The sequence below is a fragment of the Rousettus aegyptiacus genome, unplaced genomic scaffold (assembly GCF_014176215.1).
Source record: "Rousettus aegyptiacus isolate mRouAeg1 unplaced genomic scaffold, mRouAeg1.p scaffold_m13_p_9, whole genome shotgun sequence".
NCBI classification, from domain to species: Eukaryota; Metazoa; Chordata; class Mammalia; order Chiroptera; family Pteropodidae; genus Rousettus; species Rousettus aegyptiacus.
Window position 1 is genome coordinate 59,495,297 of NW_023416312.1, and position 25,141 is coordinate 59,520,437.

The 25,141-nt window shown below is 35.6% G+C and overlaps 1 protein-coding gene across 3 annotated transcripts in view; it reads right to left on the bottom strand.

The window, feature by feature from the left end:
- Window positions 1-23,539, bottom strand: part of ZMAT1 (zinc finger matrin-type 1) — a 43,684-nt gene extending 20,145 nt beyond the window's left edge. For 2 of the 3 annotated variants that reach the window (XM_016133284.2, XM_016133282.2), the window contains exons 1-2: window positions 23,417-23,539; window positions 6,903-7,009 (exon numbers count right to left, since the gene is read on the bottom strand). In XM_016133284.2, the coding sequence (XP_015988770.2) occupies window positions 6,903-7,009; window positions 23,417-23,480 (171 nt within the window). In that variant the 5' untranslated portion in view covers window positions 23,481-23,539. Of the gene's footprint in view, window positions 1-6,902; window positions 7,010-13,429 lie in introns of all 3 variants that reach the window. The other variant, XM_016133283.2, reaches the window with a different exon arrangement.
- Between the last annotated feature and the right edge of the window lie 1,602 nt (window positions 23,540-25,141).

Consider the following 25,141-nt stretch of genomic DNA (forward strand, 5'->3'; position numbering starts at 1 on the left):
AAATATAAGAGGGTCAAAATCATACCAAACATATTCCCTGATCACAATGCTTTGAAACTAATGATCAACTGCAAAAAGAAATCAAAAAGAACCACAAATTCATGGAGATTAAACAATATGCTGCTGAAAAATAACTGGGTCAGAGAAGAAATAAAGAGATCAAGAGATACATATAAATGAATGACAATGATAGTACAACATATCGAAACTTTTGGAATGCAGCGAAAGCAGTAATAAGAGGAAAGTTCATATCATTATAGGCCTATCTCCAAAAACAAGAACGAGCCCAAATGAACAACCTAACACTTCTTATTAAAAAACTAAAGAAGTGAGAACAAATGAAGGCTAAAGTCAGCAGAAGGAAAGAAATAATAAAAAGTAGTGAAAAAATAAATGAAATTGAAAACAACAAAAACAACAATGACAAAAAAAAACACAATAGAATAAATAAATGCAACAAAGAGCTGGTTCTTTGTGCAGATTGATAAAATTGACCAACCTATGGCTAGGCTCACTAAAGAAAAAAGGGATAGGACACAAATAAACAAAATCAGGGACGAAAGAGGAGAAATTTTGACTGACATAGCAGAAATACAAATGAGCATACAAGAATACAATGAAAAAGTATATAACATCAAATTTAACACCCTAGAAGAAATGGACCATTGCTTAGAAAAACACAATCTTCCTAGACTGAATCGAAAAGATCTGGAATATCTACTCTATGGTCATGCTACCCTGAATATGCCCGATCCCATCTGATTTTGGAAGCTAATCAGAGTCGCACCTGGTTAGTACTTGGATGGGAAGCAACCTAGGAAAACCAGGTGCTGTAGGTGTAAAAAATAAAAAAAAAATAAGAGATTGCAAACTGACAAGATTCTTACAATCTGTGAGGTCAGCCAAGGGTTGCCTCACCTTAAAATGAATGAATGAATGAATGAACGAATGAATGAATAAGAAGATCTGGAAAATCTAAATGCACCGATCAGCAGTATGGAAATTGAAATGATCATCAAAAACCTACCAAAAAGTAAATGTCCAGGACCAGATGCTTTCATCAGTGAATTCTACCAAACATTTAAGGAAGATTTAATGCCTATTCTCCTCAAATTCTCCCAAAAAATCGAAGAGGAGGCAATACTTTTCAACTCAATATTACTCTGATACCAAAACCTGGTAAAGATAACACACAAAAAAAGAAAACTACAGACCAATATCTCTCATGAACACAGATGCAAAAATCCAAAATAAGGTACTAGCGAACTGAATACAGCAACATATTAAAAAGATTATACACCACAATCAAGTGGGCTTCATCCCAGGGGCACAGGGATCATTCAACATATGCAAATCGTTAATGTGATACCTCACATAAATAAGTTAAATAAGAATTGTATCATATCAATAGATGCAGAAAAAGCCTTCTACAAGATACAGCATCCATTTATGATCAAAACACTTAACAAAATCAGTATAAAAGGAAAGTACCTTAACATAATAAAGGCCACATATGACAAAACCTCATGCAACATTATACTTAATGGTGAAAACTAAAAACCCTCCAAGATCAGGAACAAGGCAAGGCTCTCCACTATTCCCAATGTTATTCAATATAACATTGGAGAGCCTAGCGAGTGCAATCAGGCAAGAGAAATATATAAAAGACATCCAAATAGGAAACAAAGAAATCAAACTGTTTCTTTGCAGATGACATGATTCTCTATAGAGAAAACTCTAAAGACTCCACAAGAACACCACTAGAATCAATAAGGGAATACAGTAAAGTTTCTGGATACAAAATCAACGTTCAAAAATCCATAGTGTTCCTATAGTCTAATAACTGTCAGGAGAAAAAGTGGAAAAAATAATTCTTTTTGCAATTGCAACCAAAGAAAGAATAAAAGACCTAGGAATAAATATAATGAAACATGTTGAAGGACCTATATAATGTAAACTACAAGACCCCATTAAAAGAAATTTTAAAAGATACAAAAAAATGGAAAGATATTCTGCATTCTTGGACTGGAAGAATCAACATAATTAAAATGATCTTATTACCTACAGCATTATACAAATTTAATGCAATCTTCATCAAAATCCCATTGGCATTTTTAAAGAAATAGAATGTAAAATCATCAGATTTGTATGGAAGCACAAAAGACCCCAAATTGCCAAAGCCATCCTGAGAAAAAAGAACAAGGCTGGTGGCATCAGTCTCTGCCAGACTTCAAATTATACTACAAAACGACAGCAATCAAAACAGCATAGTATTGGCAGAAAAAAAAGACACATGGACCAGTGGAACAGAATCAAGAGTCCAGAAGTAAACCCATATTTATATGAACAAATAATTTTCTACAAAAAAAAAACCCAAAAACATACAGTGGAGAAAAGAAATTCTCTTCAATAAATGGTGCTGGGAAAACTGGAAAATCACCTGAAAAAGAATGAAATTAGACTGTTGTCTATCACCACATACCAAAATTACCTCAAAATGGATTAAGGACTTAAGAGGATTTTATGAATTTGACCTGAAGTCAAGGCAAGTAAAAGCAAAAATAAATGAATGGGACTACATCAAACTAAAAAGCTTCTGCTCAGCAAAAGAAACCATCAACAAGGTAAAGAGACAACCATCCGAATAGGAAAATATATTTGCAAGTAATGCCTCCAGTAAGGGCCTAACATCCAAAATTTACAAAGAATCATACAACTCAATAGCAACAACATCAACAACAACAACAACAAAAATGATCCAATCAAAAAAATGGACAGAGGACCTGAACAGACACTTCTCCCTAGAGGACATAGAAATGGCCAACAAATATATGAAAAGATGCTCAACATCACTAGCTATTAGGGAAATGCACATCAAAACCATAATGAGATACCATCTCACACCTGTTAGAATAGCTATAATCAACAGGACAAGTAATAATAAATGTTAGATAGAATGCAGAGAAAAAGTACCCTCATACACTGCTGGTGGGACTGAAAATTGGTATAGCCACTATGGAAAACAGTATGGAGGTTCTTCATAAAACTAAGAATTGATCCACCATTTGATCCAGCAATCCCTCTACTGGGTATTTACCCCAAAGACTTGAAAACTCATATCTGAAAAGATATTTGTACACCGATGTTCATAGCAGCATTATTCACAGTGGCCTGGATATGGAAGCAACAATTAAAGTGTGCTATGATAGATGATTGACTAAAGAAGCAGTTGTACGCATAAACAATGGAATATTACTCAGCCATAAGAAGAGATGAAATACTGCCATTAGCAACATGGATGAACCTTGAAATATTCATACTATGCGAAATAAGCCAGATAGAAAAAGTTAAAAATCACATAATATCATTTTTATGTGTGATATAAACCTAAAAGCAACAAATGAACAGGACCCATAAACAGAGACTGATGGACATGAACTATAGACTAGTGGTTACCAGAGCGTAGAGGGTGGAGGAGGATGGGGGAGGTAGACGGGCTAAAGTGGGTCAAATATAGGGAGGGGGGTAGAGTTTGGGTGAAATGGGTAAATGGGATCAAATATATATTACCTGAAGGAAAATGGACTTTGGATGGTAAACACACAATAGAATATACAGATGTGAAATTATAATATACACCTGAAAATTATATAATTTTATTAACCAATGTTACCCCAATAAATTTAGTAAAATATTACAGATTCTTGTGAATCCATATATTCATTGCAGCATTATTTACAGTGGCAAAGATATGGAGGCATCCAGAGGGGGTCCATCAATGGATGAATGGATAAAGAAGAGGTGGTACATATATACAGTGGAATATTGCTCAGCCATAAAAAAGAAACCTTGTCATTCACAACATGGTTGGACCTAGAGGATACTCTGCTGAGTAGAATAAGTCAGACAGAGTAAGACAAATGTCATATGTGGAATCTAGAAAATGGGATAAACAAACAACAGAAACAAACTTATAGATACAGAGAGCATTTTGATGGTTGTCAGATAGGGGAATGGGGAATGGGTGAAAGGGGAGGGGATTAAGAAGTACAAATTGGTAGTTATAAAATAGTCATGGGGATGTAGAGCATAGCATGGAAAATAGTGTCAGTAGTATTGTAATAACTACGTATGGTGTCAGATGAGTACTGGATTTATTGGGGTGATCATTTCATAAGTTTTACAAGTATCTAATCACTGTATCATACAGCTGAAACTAATATAACATTGTATATCAACTATAACTGAAAAAATAAAAAATATATATTTTTAAAATTACAAATAAAAATTAAGTGCTGGAACATCGGCTATCTGTATTTTAAAAAATGTTGCTATCGCTCTCCATATGTGAAAATCAATACCAGATGGATTACACGCTTTAACATAAGAAATAAAATTTTAAGATTATTAGAAGAAAATATAGGGAACATCAGCATGACAAAAGCACAGAAAATGGTTTCTTAAACATGTAAGCATAAATACAAAGGGAAATATTAATAAGTACAACCTCATTAAAATTCAAAACTGTAGTACTGTTCTATTTTACATATACAATAAACACTATACTGAGGTGGTATGACAGTATTAACCAAACCATATACCAAAAAGAACAAAAAATCACCTTTTCAAGTAGACAACTTAAGTGGAAATGCTTTCAAATACATAGAAAGTCATGTATAGTTTTGATCTGATGATTTAACAAGCTTAAGCACCAAACATGCAGACAGCATTGAAATATAAATTTAAAAATATGCTACAACATTACATAATATAACACTTTACCACCATCAAAATACTATAGAAGAAAAAGCTGTAATGATAGGACAAAGTGTCTAGAATATGCTCTTATATGAAAAAAAAGTACAAAACAATACATACAATTCTCTTTTATAAAAATGTGTGTGTGTGTCTGTTGGTGGGAATGCAAATTGGTACAGCCTCCATGGAAAACAATCTGGAGGTTTCTTTAAAAATTAAAAATAGATCTTCCCTTTGATCCAGCAATTGCACTTCTGGGTATTTTTCCAAAGAAAATCAAAACAATAATTTTTAAATATCTATGCACCCTTGTGGTCATGGCAGCACAATTTACAATAGCCAAAATATGGAAGTAACCTAAATGCCCATCAACAGATGATTGGATAAAGAAGTTATGGTTCATATATACAATGAAATATTACTCAGCCATTAAAAACATCAAATCCTACTATTTGCAATGACATGGATGGACCTAGATATTATTATGCTAAGGGAAATACGTCAGACAAAGATAAATACCACATAATTTCACTTATGTGTAGAATCTAAGGAACAAAAAGAACTATTCAAAAACAAACTCACAAATATAGAGGACAATCTGATGATGACCAGAGGGGAGGAGCTTTGGAGGGCTGAGAGAATGGCATGAAAGATTAAAGAAGTAGCAATTATTAGTTGATAGGTTGTCACAGGGATGAAGAGCATGGCATAGAAAATTTAGTTAGCATTAATGTAATGGCTAGGTAGAGAACCCAAGGAGAGAAAGCAATTAGAGGGATTGTTTTAGAAACTATATAAATGTCTAACCAATGTACTGTATACCTGAAACAAACAAACAAATAAAAAGGATAAAGAAAAAAATGTGTGTGTATGTGTGTGTGTGTTCAGAAAGCATACTGGAAATATTTAAGCAAAAGAGAAGTTAAATGATACAAGTGATATAATTATGTTTGAGTTTTATTTTCTTGTATTTTTGTAATTTTCTGCACTGCATATTAGTTCATGAGCCCATAAAAACTACTTTAAATTCAAATGGTTCCCACCACAATTATCATAGAGCCCTGGATTGTGCACCTATCTTTACTAACTCTAAATCTTTGAGCTATAGAGTCTGAGGATGAGCTAGCTGCTCAGCCATATTTTATTTTATTTAATTCTCACAAGTATAATAAGAAAGATTTTGCCAACCCCATTTTATACATTCAAGAAACATGCTGAGAAAGGTAAAGTGACTCACCCAGGGTTACACAACAATGGTGGTTAAGACCTGAACCTAAGTCCTCTCAATCCACAGCCAACAAAATGTCCCTATCTGTAATTATAGTAATTGAATCCTAATGAACATAAGGACTGAAATATAGTTGTCAATAAGATGTGTAATAGACAAAACGAGATAAGATGTTTAAAAAAGCAGAGCTGGCATTATACTTCTTTTAAGTAAATGTACCTAGTGCCTTTAGTAATCCAGATACCAGATATGAAAAAAAAAATAACTAAGCTCATCATATGATATAGAAATGGGAGGTCGCACCCAATGAAAAGAAAGAATAATGGATATGGTATCAGAAGAAATCATTTTTAAGCTTAGCCATGCCAATGACTAGCTATGAGAATCACTATCCCTCTGGGTATCAGTATTCTAATGAATAAACCATAGGAGTTGAAACATTAAACATTCCCTTTTCTAGCTGTAGAATGCTATGGTCTAGCTAAAAGCATGTAGCTAAGCCAAGTGCAAGCAAGACTGGCTCGTTTTGTTTTTATAGCTTTAATTTATTGTAAAGAAAGACACTAGAGTTCTGTAATATCCCTTGATTCACATTAACAATTTCCTACTTGAGGTTTATAATACCTTCCTTACATTTCCTACAAGGACATGAAGGATATAGTGACTTAGTGAATATAAAGGGATACAGAATGATGTGAAGAAAATTAGCTTTGAAGTCAAAAAGAGTTTAAACTCGAATTCCCCAAACTTAAGCTGGTAAGTTTGTCCCTCTCTGGACTAGTCTCCTTATCCTCAAAAGGGAAATAATACTGTCTGCTTCATAGGATTCTCATGAGAATCAAAAATGATAACATAGGAAGTTTACCTGCTACATTTAAAAACTAACTTTAGACTCTATTTCCATTTTTAAACCTACCTCATAATGTGAAATCCTTTGTGATTCAAACTGTAGCAGCACTCCACATACATTACAAAATTTATCTGTAAAACATTCAGCCTTTTCCTGTTCATTCCAAGTTGTATCTATGAATAAAATAAAGGGAGGTGAGACTACATATCCCATTAATGAACATTTAGAAGGATCATTTTCATTCTTCAATTATATATTATTTTATATTCCACTTCAAATCTGAGCGCCTGTGGATCTACAGTAATAGCTTTTTGCTTATCAACTATGCAATTTAATATGGGCATATTAAGTCTGCCTCTAATGTCTAATATGGCAAGGGTTACCTATTTAGTAAGATAAGTCTAGGCAATATCATTCCATAGGAAAAGTTATAGGGATAGCAGTAACTTCATGAGCTTCATGGAATGATTTGGGGCACCAATAATGACAGATAGAATTAAAACACCCAGCCTTGGAATTTTGTGTTTCATAGCAAACAATCCTAAGAAAGGCATTGTTTTAAGATTGTCACTTATCTGGACCTATGGCTCCAATGTTATCTAAAAATCACATGAAACTACAAATAGACTTTACACATGATGGGCAAACATACTTCATTAGTGTATAAATACCAGCACACTCACCTGGCCAAAAAAGTCTCACCCTCCACTAAAGCTATAATGTTCATATACTAACATCTAGAAATAATGCTAGAGTGTTTCTCACTGTAATAAATAACACATACCAAAACTATCTGCATTTGCACTTGAGATCCATACATCTACCTAAAGTTCTTAACAGCTGCAATGTATTCTGCCAAAGTTTATTAGTTTACCTACAGGGTATACATCACAAAATACCGAAAATTTGCTTGCAATTTAGCTATTTAAATGAAAAAGCTTATACCACATATACTTTTATTGGAAAATGCCAATGATATATTAAATAGATAAAAGTTATAGAACAATAAATATAATACAGCCAATTTCCTACACTAACAAAAATTAAATATACAGCACACATAAAAAATATGAAAACTATAAATTTAAAAGTGGTTAACTTTGAAAACTAGGGCTAGGAAAGGAACAAAGTAAGAAAATTTAACATTTTATTCTCTCTGTATAACTGTCTTAATTTTTGCAAAAAAAGCATGTAGGAAATTCTATTTTAAAACCTTCAGAGACATTATTTTAAAAGTCATGTTGTGGTGAAGGTTTAAAGAAGTACAAATTAGTAGTTAACAGAGGGTCACAGGGATGAGGATCATGGCATAGGGAATGCACACATCATTAAGGTAATGGCTATGTGTAGAGCCAGAGGGAAGAGAGAATAATCAGGGGGATCATCCCATAAACTATATAAATGTCTAACCGATGTACTGTATACTTGAAACTAATTTTAAAAAGTTATGTTGGATATCTTCATCTAAGCTTAAATTACAGTTCCACTGTATGGACTTAAAAAAGAAAAAAAAACACTCACTTTAAAATTGTAGTGCTAAACTATAATTATAATTAGGAACATGTCAGAAATGACTTGAAAAGCTAAAAATTTATTCCTATAATATATAATATTTCCTCTAAATTATTTTAAAATTGTTTTAAAATATATGATTTATCTGACTCTAAAAACAACAAGGTAAAGAGTTTAACTCGGATGTATTTCAGAACTTCCCTTGTTTCAGAATTAACTATTATATGCAATCTGAACATAGTGGCAAGATTTTGAACTTACCAATAAAATCTTTAATAATAATTAAATATTGAGAGATCTTTGAAAACATGGCTGAGTGAGAAACGTCCCCAGAACCCTCCCCTTGAAACAACAATAAGCTGAACATGTAAAACTCAATAAACACACCCAAACTGCACATCAGCACATCTGAGAGTGGGATGTGCACATAAGAGCTATCATAGATCAGAACCCTTGGTGTTGGGTGGTGGACTGGGAGAAATAAAGAAGCTGTCTCTGAGCTGCCAGAGCTACCTGTAGGGGGAGAGAGAGGGGAGAAGGTGCAGAGAATTCCCTGAACAGCCCTGCCTGGGAGTGCTGCGAGTTCCACGCAGCCAGTGACAGGGCCCAGTCATCAAGGCAAAAATCAGAGAAGTGGACAGACAGCAGAGAAAAAACAGTTGATTTTTGCCAGCCGCAGTTGCAAAACCAAGGCTGAGCCACAACCCCCAAATCCCAATGCAGAGGGCCTCTCCCCACATAGAGTCTGAGAATGATCACCGCAGAGCCCCAGGGAATCTGATCAAACGTTGCCAAGGCTGTCGCTGACTCTGACAGGGACTGAAACTGAGGGTAGTGAGCGTGATTAAATATCTATAAGAAAATAAAAAGGTGGTTTTAAGGCTTTATATGAAGCAACGATCTAAGAGGCTAAGATGCCACCTATGGGAAACCAAAAGAAAAGTGCCTATTTTGCAGCATGCTAAACAGAGACCTTTATATAATAAATCTTCTTTCTGGAAAAAGAGCAAAATACACTTCCATTAATGCCCAAACGGAGAAATAGACCATTAAACAGCATGAACAACCAACGTGACAAGGCATCTCAGAAAGAAAGAGAAAAATCCCCATAAAATAGGTTACAGACATAGAAATATGCAACTTAAATGACAGAGAATTCAAGATGGCACTTCGGAAAAAAAAACTCAGTGAGTTCTGAAACGAGTCATATGAACAATTTCAGGAATAAAAAAAACAACACCTAGATGAGCAGAGCAAGGAGACTGAAACCCTCAAAAAGAACCAAATAGAACTTCTGGAGATGAAGAACACACTGCAAGAGCTGAAAAACGAAATAGCAAGCTTGCGAAATAGAGTCGAACAAATGGAGGAAAGGATCAGTGATATCAAAGACAGAAATCTAGAAATAAATCAGAAAGAAGAGAGAAACAGAAGAATGGAAATAATGAAAGAGAAATGGAAGAACTCGTTGATACCATCAGGAGAGGAAACATAGGATTAATGGGCATTATTGAAGGCAAGGAAAAGGAGCAGGGACTAGAAAGCATTTTCAGTCAAATAGTTGACGAGAATTTCCCAATGCTAAGGAATGAGCTGGAACTTGGAAATCAAGAAGTCAGCAGAACAGCCAATTATCTCAACCTAAAAAGGCCTTCACCAAGACACATTGCATTAAAGTTATCAAAAATCGATGACCCAGAATTCTAAGAGTAGCCAGGGAGAAGAAAACAGTAACTTACAAAGGAAAACCCATGAGATTATCCTTGAACTTCTCAGCACAAACGTTACAAGCCAGAAAGGAATGGAATTAAATATTTAAACTCTTAAGTGAAAGGAACTACCAGCCTAGAATAATGTATCCAGCTAAGATTACTTTAGATATGAAAGAGAAATTAAGACCTTTCCAGACATACAAAAATTGAGGGAATTCTCCACTATGAGGCCTGCACTACAGGAGATACTGAAAGGGGTCAGCTCACCTAAAACAAAATGACCAAAAAATCCATAATTAGGATTAAATGACTATCATGCAAACAGAAGCAGAGGAGTGCGATCCTCACTAAGAACAGGGCATTATAAGCTTAAATAATAATAAGAGAATTGCTACAGTAAGACAGTAATGAATGTTCAGCATACATAGGGACAGATTGAGATGACAATGACTGAAAAGGGGAGGATTCAAAGATCCAAATTCCCAAAGGGGAATGGAGATAAGGCACAAGCAGAAGAAAATAGACAACTGTATGTATGTGTGCGTGTGCGTGTGTGTGTGTGTGTGTGTGTGTGTGTGTGTGTGTATATATATATATATAACTATCTTTTACATATTTGTAATGATAACCACACACCAAAGATTCAGAACTGAAGTATATAACACAAAACAAGAAAAACCAGAGGCAAAACACACAAAAGCCAACAAAAATACAGAAAACAGAAACATAAGGACAAGGAAGCAATGGAAACACCAAGCTACCAGAAAGCAAAAGATAAACTGGCTATAAGAAGACCTCATATTTCAATAATCACCCTAAATGTAAATGGACTAAAGTCACCAATAAAAAGCCACAGAGTTGCGGAATGGATCACAAAACAAAAGCCAATCATATGCTGCCTCCAGGAGACACATCTCAGCTCCAAAGACAAATATAGACTCAAAGTGAAAGGGTGGAATATGATATTTCAAGCAAATGACTTTCAGAGAAAAGTGGGAGTAGCGGTACTAATATCAGATGCCATAGACTTCAAAATAAAAATGGTAAAGAAAGCTACTGAGGGACACTTCATAATGATAAAGGGAATCATGCACCAAGAAGACATAACACTTAGTAATATCTATGCTTCCAATCATGGAGTCCCGAAATATGTAAAACGATCACAAACAGAACTAAATGGAGAATCAGACCAAAACAATACCGTACTAGGGGACCTAAATACCCCACTGCCGGATATGGACAGATCATTCAAACAGAAAATCAATAAGAAAACACATCCTTAAATGACACATTAGACCAACTGACATCATTGACATTTACAGAGCCTTCCATCCCCAAACAGCTGCTTATACATTCTTCTCAAGTGCGCATGGGACATTCTCAAGAATCAACCACATACTGGGACACAGAGATAGCCTCAACAAATATAAGAGGGTCAAAATCATACCAAACATATTCCCTGATCACAATGCTTTGAAACTAATGATCAACTGCAAAAAGAAATCAAAAAGAACCACAAATTCATGGAGATTAAACAATATGCTGCTGAAAAATAACTGGGTCAGAGAAGAAATAAAGAGATCAAGAGATACATATAAATGAATGACAATGATAGTACAACATATCGAAACTTTTGGAATGCAGCGAAAGCAGTAATAAGAGGAAAGTTCATATCATTACAGTCCTATCTCCAAAAACAAGAATGAGCCCAAATGAACAACCTAGCACTCCATCTTAAATATTATCATTTGGTAGCAATATAACTTAACTACAAAGGGAAAGTTTACTTTAAAAAGACTAAAGGAAACTACTGTTAGATTTTTGAGAATTTCTAAAATTTAACTCATGTCTCTCCTAGATCAAGCTTTAATTCCAGATTTTCTCATTTCCATTAATCAAAATTTGAAACCGACACTCAAATGGGGAAATACCAAGGCTTAGTATTTTAACCCAGCCCTTCATTACTGGTGCCCCAGGTCATTTCCATAAATTTACTCATGCTCCTATATTTCCTCTACAATGTACTGCCTAGACTTATTGCCATTGACTAATTTGCTCAAACAAGTTTTTTATCTGCTTTTCTTTCTTTATTAAATGTCATTCTATCCCATGCTCAAAATCACAGCCATTCTTCTCCCCAGCATGTCAATTCTAGCTTTTAATGTTATGTCATATCCCATCTCTTCCTTTTCACGTCCCATAACACTACCCTAGTTCAGGCCCTCAATACCTTTGGACATCATTTAGCTTTTTGGTATTTACTGAGGTTAGTCTCAAAGACTTATGGTAGACATTTTGAAAAGAGTTAAGAAAAAAATGAGCACACATTGAAGGCCTTTTATATATCAAACAATGTAACTCTTACACCTTTAGTCTTTAAAACAAATCTCCAAGGTAAGTGGCATTGCCCACATTGTGAAAGTTAGGAAATTGGGATTCAGTGAAATCAAAATAATTTGTCACATGTGTCAGTAGAGCTGGAATTTAAACTTTGTTTTCTCTTGACTTTTTTCATTATACATACATAACTCTTCCATATGCTGGAAATGACAAAGCCAATCAATGATTTCTAATATCAAAGAATTAAAAATTTAGTAAGAAAGATAAGATGTGTATAGAAAGCACTATCATCCCAAGATCAAAATGTCATAAGTTCTATAAGACCTAAGGTACAGTGCTGAGGGGTTTGGGAAAGATTTCCAGAGAACAGGTTTTGAAATAAGTTTTATGAGATGTGTAAAATTCAGATAAAAAGAGTAGAATAAAGGTATTTGGTGCGAGAGGAGAGACAAGACTATGAAGGACAATAATTGAAAGCTTGTGATGGGACCAAACCATAACTGGATTCATTTGGGGATCTGGATTTAATTCTGCATTCAACAAGGAAAACTGGTGACTTAAAATGGAGATATGAGTTAGAAATCAGTTGCAGGCAACAGGTCATAAGTTTTGAACCAGAAGAGGGCAGCAGGCACAAAAAGGAAGGGATGAATATAAAAGGTTTATCTATCAAAACTAGAGGGTATTAGAGCCTGAGCTTAGAATTTGCTATGGATATGGTAGGTCTTTAGATCCATTTAATTTAACTTTAAACAACGTTGTTCCTGATGCAAGAAGTGGAGCTTTGACCTTATATGCGAGAAATTCACCTACAATTACTTGTCGATGGCAAATTCTTTGTGGATGTTACAGAATAAATGTGGTGACGTTCTGGCTGCAGTGTATCAAAAATTAAAATATACAAAAATCTGAAATTAATAAAGAAGATATTGGAGTGATGATTCACATCAAAATGTACTTTAAAGGCTTTACCCTATTTTTCTTTAAATAGCATGTTTTCCTAATCAATTCAAATATGATTAAACCTACATTCAAAATTTCAGGAACAAACCTTCATGTAAAAGACTTTCTTAATCAGTTTCACATCAAATTCACATGCACAGCTTTTCAAAATTACATGCTGAAGATCAACTATGTTGGGAATGACTGCCCTACAGGACAGGCTCAGGTCCTTACACATAATGGCTATTCAATATCTATTTGGTGACTAAGCTAATTTGTATAAAGGCCTGGTCACCTAGAATGATACTTTTCAAGCTAACTGTGCTTTAGTCTAATCTGTGGAAATTTTTTTTAAAAGAAAGGAAGGAAAAAAAGAAAAAAAGAAAAAGAAAATACTCCTTGGCGCAACCTCAAATCCATTTAAATCTCCAGTGTTAAGGCCCAAGAATCTGTATTTTTACACAGGGTCCCCAAGGAATCTCTTAAACAGCCAACCTAGTGATCCTAGTTTCAACCTTCCACCAAGGTAGTTCTCAACTCTGGCTGCACATTGTATCACCTGTGTTGTTTTTAAAGCATACTGATGCCCAGGCTCTACCCTAGACCAATTAACCAGAATCTCTTACAAGTGGTTCCCAGTCATAGTTTGTTTTTGCGGGTTTTGTTTTTTAAAGCTTCTCAGGTGATTCTATTGCACAGTGAAGGTTAAAAATCACTATCTTTTTAGTAGCCAAATTTTCATATATTTTTGTTGAACTAAAATCTGTTGTCCTAGAGTAGGGAGTCTCAAGCACTTTAGTGTGCATAAAAATCACCTGGAGAGCATGGTAAAAGAAATTACTGGATCCCATTTCCAGACTTTCGGATTCAGCAGTTTTGGCATGGGGGCCCAAGAATGTACATTTTTAAAAAGCTCCCTGGTGATGCTGATCCTCTTGTTCCAGAGGCCACACTTTGAGGACCACTTAGAGCTTCCACTGATCCCAGTTCTAGTCCTTGAATCATGATAAGTATAATCACTCTTCTATTAGTGTAGCCTAAGATAGCTTCACCATTTTCTGATGGTTACATCATACTGTTCACTCATGCTATGCTAACTTTTGACTAAAATACAAATTTTTCACGTGGAACTGTTTAAACTCTGTTCCTCCAGGACATAGTTATATAGATAGAAACTTTTCTGGGCCCCAAAACATACCCAATATAAACTTCTATGTGTCCCATTTCACTTTCACCTTGTTAGATTCTACCAATAATTCCAGCCTCTCAAGATCTTTTAAATCCTTATTCTGTCTACAAGGGGCTTGTGGACAGTGTCGTTTTACTGAGAACAATTATATATGATGAGCTATAGTTTTTCAGAGGCCATTCCACACTGTCAAATTCTCCTCAAGCTGCATTAACCCTAAATTTGACACGATTGTGATGATTTCTACATTCTAAAGGTGATACCTGAGGCTTAGAAAGGTCGAGCAATTTGCCCCAAAGTCATAGAGCTAGTTTCAGAGCCAGCTTTAAATCTGTCTGCCCAAGATTTCCCTGAGAACCAGTTCTTTAAAAAGCCAAAGTCTTGAATGAGAAACTTCCTTTCTAGGTTTGGCATATGTAAGAAATATGTCTGATTCGCAAAAGATGCTAAATAAATGTTCCTTTAACCACCTCCACCCTATCACCACTATTTAAGAAGAAATGTGGACTCCCAGAAATAAATGGCTTATAGCTAATTCTGAAAGTAAGAGAGGTAACTGGTGATAGTACAGATGTTTTTCAGCCTGTCTCAGGGGGAAGGCCTAAAGGGTAGGCAAAACTCAAGGGAGTAGATGTTAAATTAGGAGTCAGTATACAAATGACATTGGCTGTGAGGAAGAAGGCTGAGTTAGGAACTAACGTTTACTGAGCACTCACTGCATTTCAGAAACTAAAGTAAGTGTTCTCACAAAGAACAGTGCTTAGGAGTTCATTTTGGTAGGAATGGAGAGCAAAGTATAGCTGAAGAAACTTAAGGATTTTTATCTTCCTCTCCTTTTCTTTATACTCTCTCCATGTATTTTTCTCTTCCTTAACTGGTTAGAATATGAAACAAATGTACACATTTTTATTGGTTGGTTGTTAAATATGGGCTTATACTGATTCTTAGCTCTAAAAGCACCAAGAGTTGTAAAAAGCACTACAATGAGAGAGACTGCATTATAGTCTTTATCCTGCTAGTAACTAGCTATATGACTAAGAACATATCGCAACCTTTCATATTTCCATTTCTGAAGTTTCTTTTGTACTTGACTATATATGGTTGATCGCCATCGATGGGAAAACATATTTTAAATAGAAATACATACGGAAGCAAAATTTTGGTGGAGTACTTACAGAAAGACCAGAATATACTAGCCACTTCCAAATAATAAGTCTATCAGGAAACACATAAGATGATTTGAAGTTCTAAGCAGGTACAGTTCATACTGACTTTAAGGGCCTAAAATTCAAAAGGTCCCAACATTTCTTCCCCTATTCCTCCATTATCTGCATTTCATTGCCTATGTCCTAACCCTAAAGCTTATTGTCTCCAAAATATTCTTTGCAAAAACACATACAGCATTTCTATTACCAAATACAAGTGTTAGTCATTATAGCTAGTGTCAAAAAGAAAAAAAAAACGGAGTATTATTTTAGTTATAATTTAGGTCTACGTGACTCAGTTGTCTTCCCTGAGAATGAATACCAAATTCATGGCCATATGGTCCCACATCTTTCAATCTAATTTAGTTAGAAGTTAGGAGAGCTAGGGTTAAAACATCTAAATAGATTACACATTAGAATATCTGATGACAAAATACTGAATGCTATGAAGTGTGACTTCATCTCTCATCTGCAGCAAATAAACCTCTTTGAATGGAGGAAGGTAAATACCACTTGGTTAATTTTAGGCATATTGTTTTACTATTCCTAGCATATCACTTCTCAACTGTTCTTCATTATCTGACATATTTGAATTTTATATGATATCATGAACTTGGAAAAAAGATATGGATGGGGAATAATATTTTATACTCAAATCAAAGCTCGGTTAAGTGCAGTTTGGTAGTAAGATCTTAGTGTGCTCTCAAATATGGACTGGGATATACTGTCTTTGAAACATATAGGAGTTTCTAATGCTGATACCATTTCTTTGTGTTTTAACAACAAAACAAAAGCAAATACAATGTGTGGAGATTAAGAAAAATACTGTCAAAAACTAGGTTCAAAATGGGAAGAGAACCTAAGTCTGATCATGGAGTAAGGGCTTAAACTGAGACAAAATGGCAAGATAAAATAAAACCAATATTAATGCATGGTCCAATTTACACTCAGAGTATAAAAGGATAAAATTTCTTTGCAATTCTGTGCTCTGTGGTCACACACACACACACACACAAAATGTACTTTCTCAGGTTTTTGAATGTTAGCAAATTAAGTATAACTTCTAAATATGTTATTTTCCAGAAATTAGACACATCGAAAAGTTCTTAAGAGTGGAGAAATATGGTCATATAACAAAACTATGACTTACAGCAACAGAGTTTCAGTTTGGGACAAAGAAAAAGTTCTGGAGGCGAATAGTGGTGAAGGTTGTATAACGTGAATGAACTTAATGCTGAATTGAATGTACTGAGTTGCACACTTAAAAATACTTAAAATGATAATTTTTATATTATGTATATTTTACCACAATAAAAATAAAATATTGAAAGACAAAAAATGCAAGTATCTTCTCCCTGAACTATGGCATGAAGGGCAATTGATCCATATCAATCTGTCACACAGAGGAAACTGCTTGAACAAGAATTAAACCTTTGTTTTGCTACCATAACATAGTGATCCTCTCTTCAATAACATTTATGAGGGTTATTTCAAATGAAGAGTGGTTTGTGATAAATTATAAATGAGATCCGATAAGAGTTCATGCATTCAGTACTCCTACAATTTGATTATATTTACGTGTGGCTTGAGACTTTGGTGAGAGAATGAATCAACCAATGTTCTACTAATGAAAGTGCTTAATCCCTTTATTTCCTTCCTACAAGGAATGTTTACATGACTTGTGAAAATAAAACTTTCAAAATAATTTGAAATAGGGGAGAAATTATGACCTATAGCACTGGGTAGTAAGAAAAAAAATAGGTTTCGAATTGGTCAAACATTCAAATCCTATCTCTACCCATAACTATACAACCTTGAGCAAATTATTTAACCACTTTGAGCCAGTTTTTTCATCTAAAGAGTACAGAAATACAATGTCTGTCCTAGGGTGTGACTATCAAATGAAATAATTTTTTAAAAGATGATTAACACCTGTAGGCACTTGGTAAAGTATGTTTACTAATCCAAAAGCTTTGGAATTTTTACTTGGCATTATATATAAGCATTTTATTTCAGATCAGAGTAATTTTCGAGCTCATCTTGTCCAGGGTTTCTCAATCTTGGTACTATTTTTATTTTAAGGCAAATAATTCATTGTTGTGAGCAGCTGTCCTATGCATTGAAGGATATTTAACATCATCCCAGCCTCTAACTAGAAGTCAGTAGCATTGTCCAGGTGTGACACCCAAAATTATCTCGACATTGCCATATGTCCCTTGTGGGGAAAAACTGCCTCCAATTTATAAATTATTTAGTCTGATGTCCTAATTTCAAAATGAGGAAGTTAAGACCTAGAGAAGTTATAGGAAATAAAAGCTTTAGGAAACTAAAATTTAAAAGATATGATTCTAGATTCAAGTGAATTTGGACCACAAAGAAAATTCCAGTAGTCTGGGGGAGACAGTAATAGCAGAGGGAGGTTCTTAAGTCAGTGAAATACAAATGTGAGTACTAATAATTCACATTTTATGGACTTGAGCATTACTAAAATCCCCTATGTTGACCTAAAAATATGCAATTCAGCTTGCACCAGAATATTTGTATTTGATGATATAGAAACCAAAGAGGATTCAGTTGCCAAAAAGTTACTTTTTAGGGAATTTTGTTGGAATGTGCCTACTTCAAATTGCATTATAATGCTAGAATAAAATAACTTTAACTTCTATATCCAAAAATGCAATCGAGTGTGAAATTTAAATGACCATAATTGAAACTTTCTTCTAATTACTACTACTAGATAACACCAGACAATTTAGGATGAAATAGACTTTTATGACAAAGGAATAACATTTATGGCTTGAGTAAGAAAATAATGAATCTGTGCCTATAATTTACTCTACTCTCACTAATAAAATTAAAAACCATACAAGATCTCCAAAAGGAACCCGAAGATTATCACATCTCTTCAGTTCTAGGTAAGAGTAAATGCTCCAAGTAAATGCTCTTTGGTTACCCTGGTAGGAAGTTTAAGCTTATTCAAATTCGGTGACTCTACTTTGTGTATATTTGGCTCTATTTAATAAAATGAGTATCATTTGTATTTGTTAAATGACAATTAGATTTAGTTACACAAAACACCAAATTTCCTTAAGACAATCCATCAGATGTTATGGCAAGAATAGCTATTAAACTGTTTTTAATGCTTTACTGAAGTGGGAATTTCATAGTCCAACTGATCTTGATGCAAAAAACTAATTTAGCATTGTATAGAACTCTTGTATACCCTATTTTGATAAAGTGAAAATAATGGAGCAAACCTCAGAAGGTTTGGCTGCAATACTATGAACATAAATCTCATTCTTAGTCACAAATTTAAAATTAGGCATTAAGAAATCTGAGAAAGAATCCTTTCAATTCTGTAAAGAGCATATGTGCTATAGTCCCCTTGCTTACACCTTTAACCTCCATGAAAGGTTTTTGATGAAAAAGTATTTTTAAAAATAGCTGACTTGACCTTTTCAGTCTTTAAATACCATCATAATATTAGGAAAGAATGATCAAAGCTCAACACTAAGTTATAAGAAGCCAGGGAACTGATAGCACTATCCTTGTCAAGGTGTTTTAACTCTCTTTTTCCCCTAAAGGTCACACCTCACTTAAGGAATTTTCAGAGATATTAATTGTACCAGAAATAAAGATCTGTACCTGCCAACATTATGAACACTCATAGCTATAATGCTATGTAGTATCTTACTTTCTTAGGTTATGAGATTAGCACCTGACCTATGAGTTTGGGAAGTTTTGCCTATTTTACACAGATCATCATCACAATCAAAAATTACAAAGGCTTTTCCATGGCATATTAACAATTACAAAATACAATGGAACTAACAAAACAATTAGGAGTACCAGTTAAATGTTTAATGTTTACTAATCCTTGACCTTCAAATTATAAGCACTCTGTGGCTAGCTAGCTCAGAAGATATGCTCCTCAAGTTAAAAACTGAATTCAAATCCTATGTAAATTCGTTAATATACTTGGTCCCATGAAGCTACTTTGAAATCAGAAAGCCATCATGCCATTCATTCCAAGGGTTTAGTAAATGTCAATGGATCTGCAAGACTGGTTTCAGGTGGAAAAGAATCAAAGTTCATATCCTAACAGATATGATACAGTAGGGGGCATGCTTAGTCAATATTTTCACATATTGAAACTTAATAATGACAGAGTCAGAAAATAACAAATAGTTATTAACCTCTCTCCAAACATTCCCATCCTATCAAATGCAGAGAATTCAAAATTAGAAATTCTAACAGTTTACTAATTATTCTTCCTAGATACCAACATTGGATTTACAATACAACGTGTTTTAGTGCGTTTATAGTATATAAGCCACCGTGGGCAGAGTACAGATTTATAATTTAAAAAAATGGAACAGTCCTGATAGTTTAGGAATCTGATGGGTTATGTTGAAAACTGCATTTTCCCCAATTATTTTATTTATTAATTTTATAATTTATCAAGCACTACTCTGAGCTCTTTAACATAGCTATGTCTAATTCATCTGTGTATTCTCAGCACTGAGCATAGTGCATCTCATACACACATACACACACACACACACACACAGGTGCTCAATAAATGATTCCTGAATAAATAAAGGCTATTAACTAGGTTTTCTTATGGTGGACTTGAAAATTTACTGAATAATATGGACAAAGGAAAGCTTTGTTAGGTAATTGCTATGTGAAGGGACTATTAACTAAATAAAAAGCCAGAATGTTTTCCAATCTAAAACAGAATCCATTTAATAATTTATTTTTCTTAAAAAAAGAGGTAAATAAACGAGAGAGGTTTTCTTCTCTCCCCTCCCCCGATTTTTACTATGATTACATTAAGGACATTGATGCTGGGTAAAAATTCATTTTTTGTGCCATTAAACTTGTTTTGAAAACTTCACTGAAAGAAATATGAAATGTTCTACAAAACCTCATGACTCCCCTTACCGTGAATTCTGGGTAGGTATATGTCTTCTCATCCTGTTCATGTGGCTTTTCTTTTGCTTATTGTTTTATTTTTAGGCTGACTGCCCAGTTTATCATTTGTAACCTTTGAAAGCTTCTAATCTTCCCCGCTTTGCAATTTCTAATCTTCACTGATATTACCAACCCAAGACAGATGAGATCCTCAGGAATGTTAGCTATCCTTGAAAATGGATCAGCAAATGCTTGAACAAGCCACTTTTAATAATCCTATTTGGAGTGGAATTGTAATAGTTGGAATCTTGACAATTCTTTGCCACCTTTTGGAGCAAACTCCTAACTCGAATTTAGAAAAATAAGATATCGGCACACCACCAAGCAACATTTTTCTCTCTTCTCCTTTATCCACTATCATAACTGGCAACTATTTATGGCCTTTATAGACACCTAAACAAAAATATTTTGAGACCTAATCGTGTTTTGGACAGTGTACTATATCAAATATTTATCCTTTGTTGAGGAAAAGGTAAGAGTTTTGTTTGGACTGAATGGTTAATGAAGTATATTTACCTAAAATGAAATGATAATTTTTAGGTAGCAATTATATTTGTTTTTTCATATCCCAGTAAATTGTCTTGACACTAACAACATAGATTTTATTACTCACTGAATATCAGGTGGCAACTATCTGGTCAAGGTTTCTTAAGGCTTATGAACTGTTGTTCCAGTGCACAGCCATGAAAATGCCATCAAAAGAGTATCAATGCAGAACTGCAAAATCCTGGTTTACATGTTCAGATCTGAAATCAACTTTGGAGTCTGGCTAATCCAAAACCTCTATTTCAGAAATGTCAAAACCCAAATCCAGGAAGCTTGGGAAATCTCTTCAGAATTCACAAAACTTAGTAGATAAACTAACGACAGAACCTAGGTTCATTGCACCAGACTCACATGCTATGGTTCTCCTCATTTTACCAGCTAGCAACAGTATAGACAAGATATTGCTACTTTATAAATTTTTCTCTCTCAAAGCTGTTAATACTTGTATATATTCAAAGATACTGCAACCAAGCCAGTCACAGCCAGGCAAAAAGCCATTTTCTCTGTGAAATACTAGCCCTAAACCTTACTGTGAACAGGCTATGAGAGTCCAACTGAATTGTGATCTTAATCAGTCATAACATTGCTCTCTCCTTCTTGATGGTTATAGATAGAAAGTTCAGTATAAAAACAAAAAATCCAAATTTCATATTTTCATCCCAGAACAAAAGTACAAATCCAGGCTGACTGAAGACACTAACTAGTCACTTTTAAAGGTTGCCTTCAGTAGTAGAGTTAATTTTTAAAAAAATCATCTTACAGTGTATTTCTAATTTCCACATTTAGTAAGTGGCATTCATGTAATGTGCATATGATAAATATTGTAAGGGATTTTTTTTTACTGCTTCACCTTTCCTCCAAAGCGAAAGGTGTGAAAGGATATGGAATGGCACACATGGATATATCATTTAGGATCACTTCTTTAAGTATATCAATGTTGAATAACTATGGTGTACATCTGAAACTAATATAATGTCGTCTGTTAGCTACATTTTAATTTTAAAAATTTTAAAGAAAAAAATCATTTTTATGGAGTAATTTTAATGAGGTGTCCTCCTCAGAAAAAGGAACTTAAATTATTCTACTCTATTTTGGTGTCCACAATCTTTCGCTTTGGAGGCAAGTTAGCAACATAAGGTAACACAGCGAATACTGGAAATTAATACAAAATTGACGATGGCAAAATGCTTTACTGAGATCTCCAGTATAATTGGTTTCAACCATCTAGAAAGCATTTCTAAAAGCTGCTTTAAAACACATTTCAATGGCAAATTTTACAGTTTTCTATTAGTAGGCCATTTAGAAGTATATAGTACTTTGTGTGAACTAAATATCACTTGAACTGAAATAATTAAATATATTTTTACATTAGGAGTAATATGTGTTGATAGGCACAACACTCATTAAAATCAAAACCACCTTGAAGATGGGCTCATAAACCTTGCTGTACAAGGTCACACTCAAATAGCCAAAGAAAACTCTCCCATGATTCCTGAAATCTGTGCTTCTGCCACACTTTTCCTCTCTTTTCTAAGTACAACTCCCTCCTCCACCAGAATCTACGATCCGACAGATCCTACTTGAAAGGTCAAGGATACACTCTAACCTCCCCAAATGCCTAACCTCGTCTCTCCTAGATATCCTACTGCAAGTTTCTACACTGCAGAATGCTGAATATCACCAAAATGGGGGGTCCCTCCCTCTGACTTCTTTGGCCTTTACTCTTTTGATCTCTGCCCCCTGTCTCCATCGGTCTTCTTCCCTTTCCCTGATCCTCTAGTTCCACAGCACTTCTAGCTTGCCTCTTCTATCAAGACACCTCCGCTTCCTAGAGCATACTAAGGCACCCTGGCTGTGAAAGAAATTATGTGGGTTTTTTTCCCCTTCAAACTCCTGCCTTGTGAATATCTGCAGTTCCTTTTCCTGGGGGGCCCATCTTTATCTGAGGGAGAAGTAGAGAAGACCCTCTCAACTTCGGTCCACCTTGCACACTCGGGGCTACTACGGTGGGGCGGGGCGGGGCGAGCTTGGCCTTTACTGCGCCACAGCAGGTGGGGGGGGGGCGGTGGCGAACCGCGCCCAGTCCAATCTCGGACCGGCTGAAGAGAGGCAGCGAAGGAGATGGGGCCGCCCGCACACCCCGGGACAGGAACTCACCTTCTCTGAGGCAAGGGCGGGTGTCTACTTTAAAACTACTGCCCCCCCTCCCCGCCGCCGCCATAGTGGAGCCGCCAGAGCCGCCGCCGCCGTCGCCACAGCCACCGGCAGGCGGGCTGGCAGGGGTGGAGGTGGCGGAGGAGGCAGGCACAATCACTGCCGCCGCCGCCGCCGCCGCCGCCGCGCAGGCGGTGTAGGAGGAGGAGAAGGAGGAGGAGAAAGAGGAGGAGGTGGTGGAGGAGGAGGAGAAGGAGTAGGAGGAGGTGGAGGAAGAGGAAGAGGAGGAGGAGGAGGAGAAGAAGAAGAAGGAGGCGGCAGAGACGTTAGCTTCCTGAGGGGAAGACTCTGCCGCCCGCGGTGTGACTGTGCTCTGCGCCGCCGCCATCGCAGCCAAGCGCGGACAATTGCACTTGCGCCTCGCTCCTCCTAAGAACCTTTAGCTCCTCCTCCCGCTTAGCCACGCCCCCTTCGCCCCCCTTTCCCTTGCTTCAGCTCTAGCCTCGTTCTCACTCCTCTTCGCCAATAGGAACGCTTTAGATCCGCGGGCTGCTTCTCTCCTCCGCCCATGCTTGGCATCACACGCTTCCCTTAGGAGGGGAAGCGAAGACAGCTAAGGGCAAGGGGGAAAAAGCGCGGGATGTAAAAGCACGTGGGCCTCACACAGTGAATCTCTAACCTTGGATAAGCTCATCTAAAACCCAATTGAAGGAAAAAAAATGGCTGGAAAACCAATTGACTCAACCTCCAAAATATCTCTAAAATACACATCCTGACTTTCTTATTGACCTCAGTATAGAGTACAGAAATAAGCAGCATCCTTGGTCATGACGTAGTTTCATCATGTGCCCATAAACAACTACTTATCTATGAAACTACCCATTTAAGTTAAAATAAAACCCTGTAAGCCTGGCACCCAACCGAAGAAATAGAATATTGCAGATATTTTAAAATTCAACATGTTTTCCCCAACTTCCCTCCCAAAGAAACTAATATCTCGATTATATATTTATTATTTTTATATTTTATATTTATTTTTTCCATACTTTTTACACCTATTCTTATCACATAAATGTATGCCTAAACAATATTGTTTAGTTATAATGGTTTTCAAATATCACGAGAATTTATCTTTGCTAGGTACCAGTTTGGGACTTGTTTCTTTCTCTAAACATTTTGTTCCTAAGATTTATCCATGTAGCTGTACTTCATTCACTGTCAATGCTGTACACTATCCCATCCATTTCTTTGTTGATAGGTATGTGTCCTGGTGCGTCTGTGCAAAGGTTTCTTTTGGGTATGTTCTTCTTTCCAGTCTTGCCCCATCTCAAGTCCTCATTTTTCAGAACTATGGCATCTGTTCCACTCATCTCCTGTCCTCTGATCTCAATCCCTCAAATCTATAGGAAACAGATTTATCACTGGCTCCCCATTGCTTGTTGGATAGGCAAAGGTCACAGTTCCACAGTATTACTTAACTGATCTTATCCCCTTCCACTGCCCCCACTTCACCACTCTTCTACTTTATGATTCAGTAATATGAAAACTTCTTGTTACAGACTCCTGTGAAGACCGGTTTTTTTTCCTTCAGTGATGCAATGTTACTGTATATGTTTCTTCTTCTTCCTGAAATGCCCCATTTCCTCACATTAGGCATCTGCCTAGGGAACCCCTGTACCCCTCCTTGAAACCTAGATAATGCATCACTTCCTTCAGATAACCTGTTCT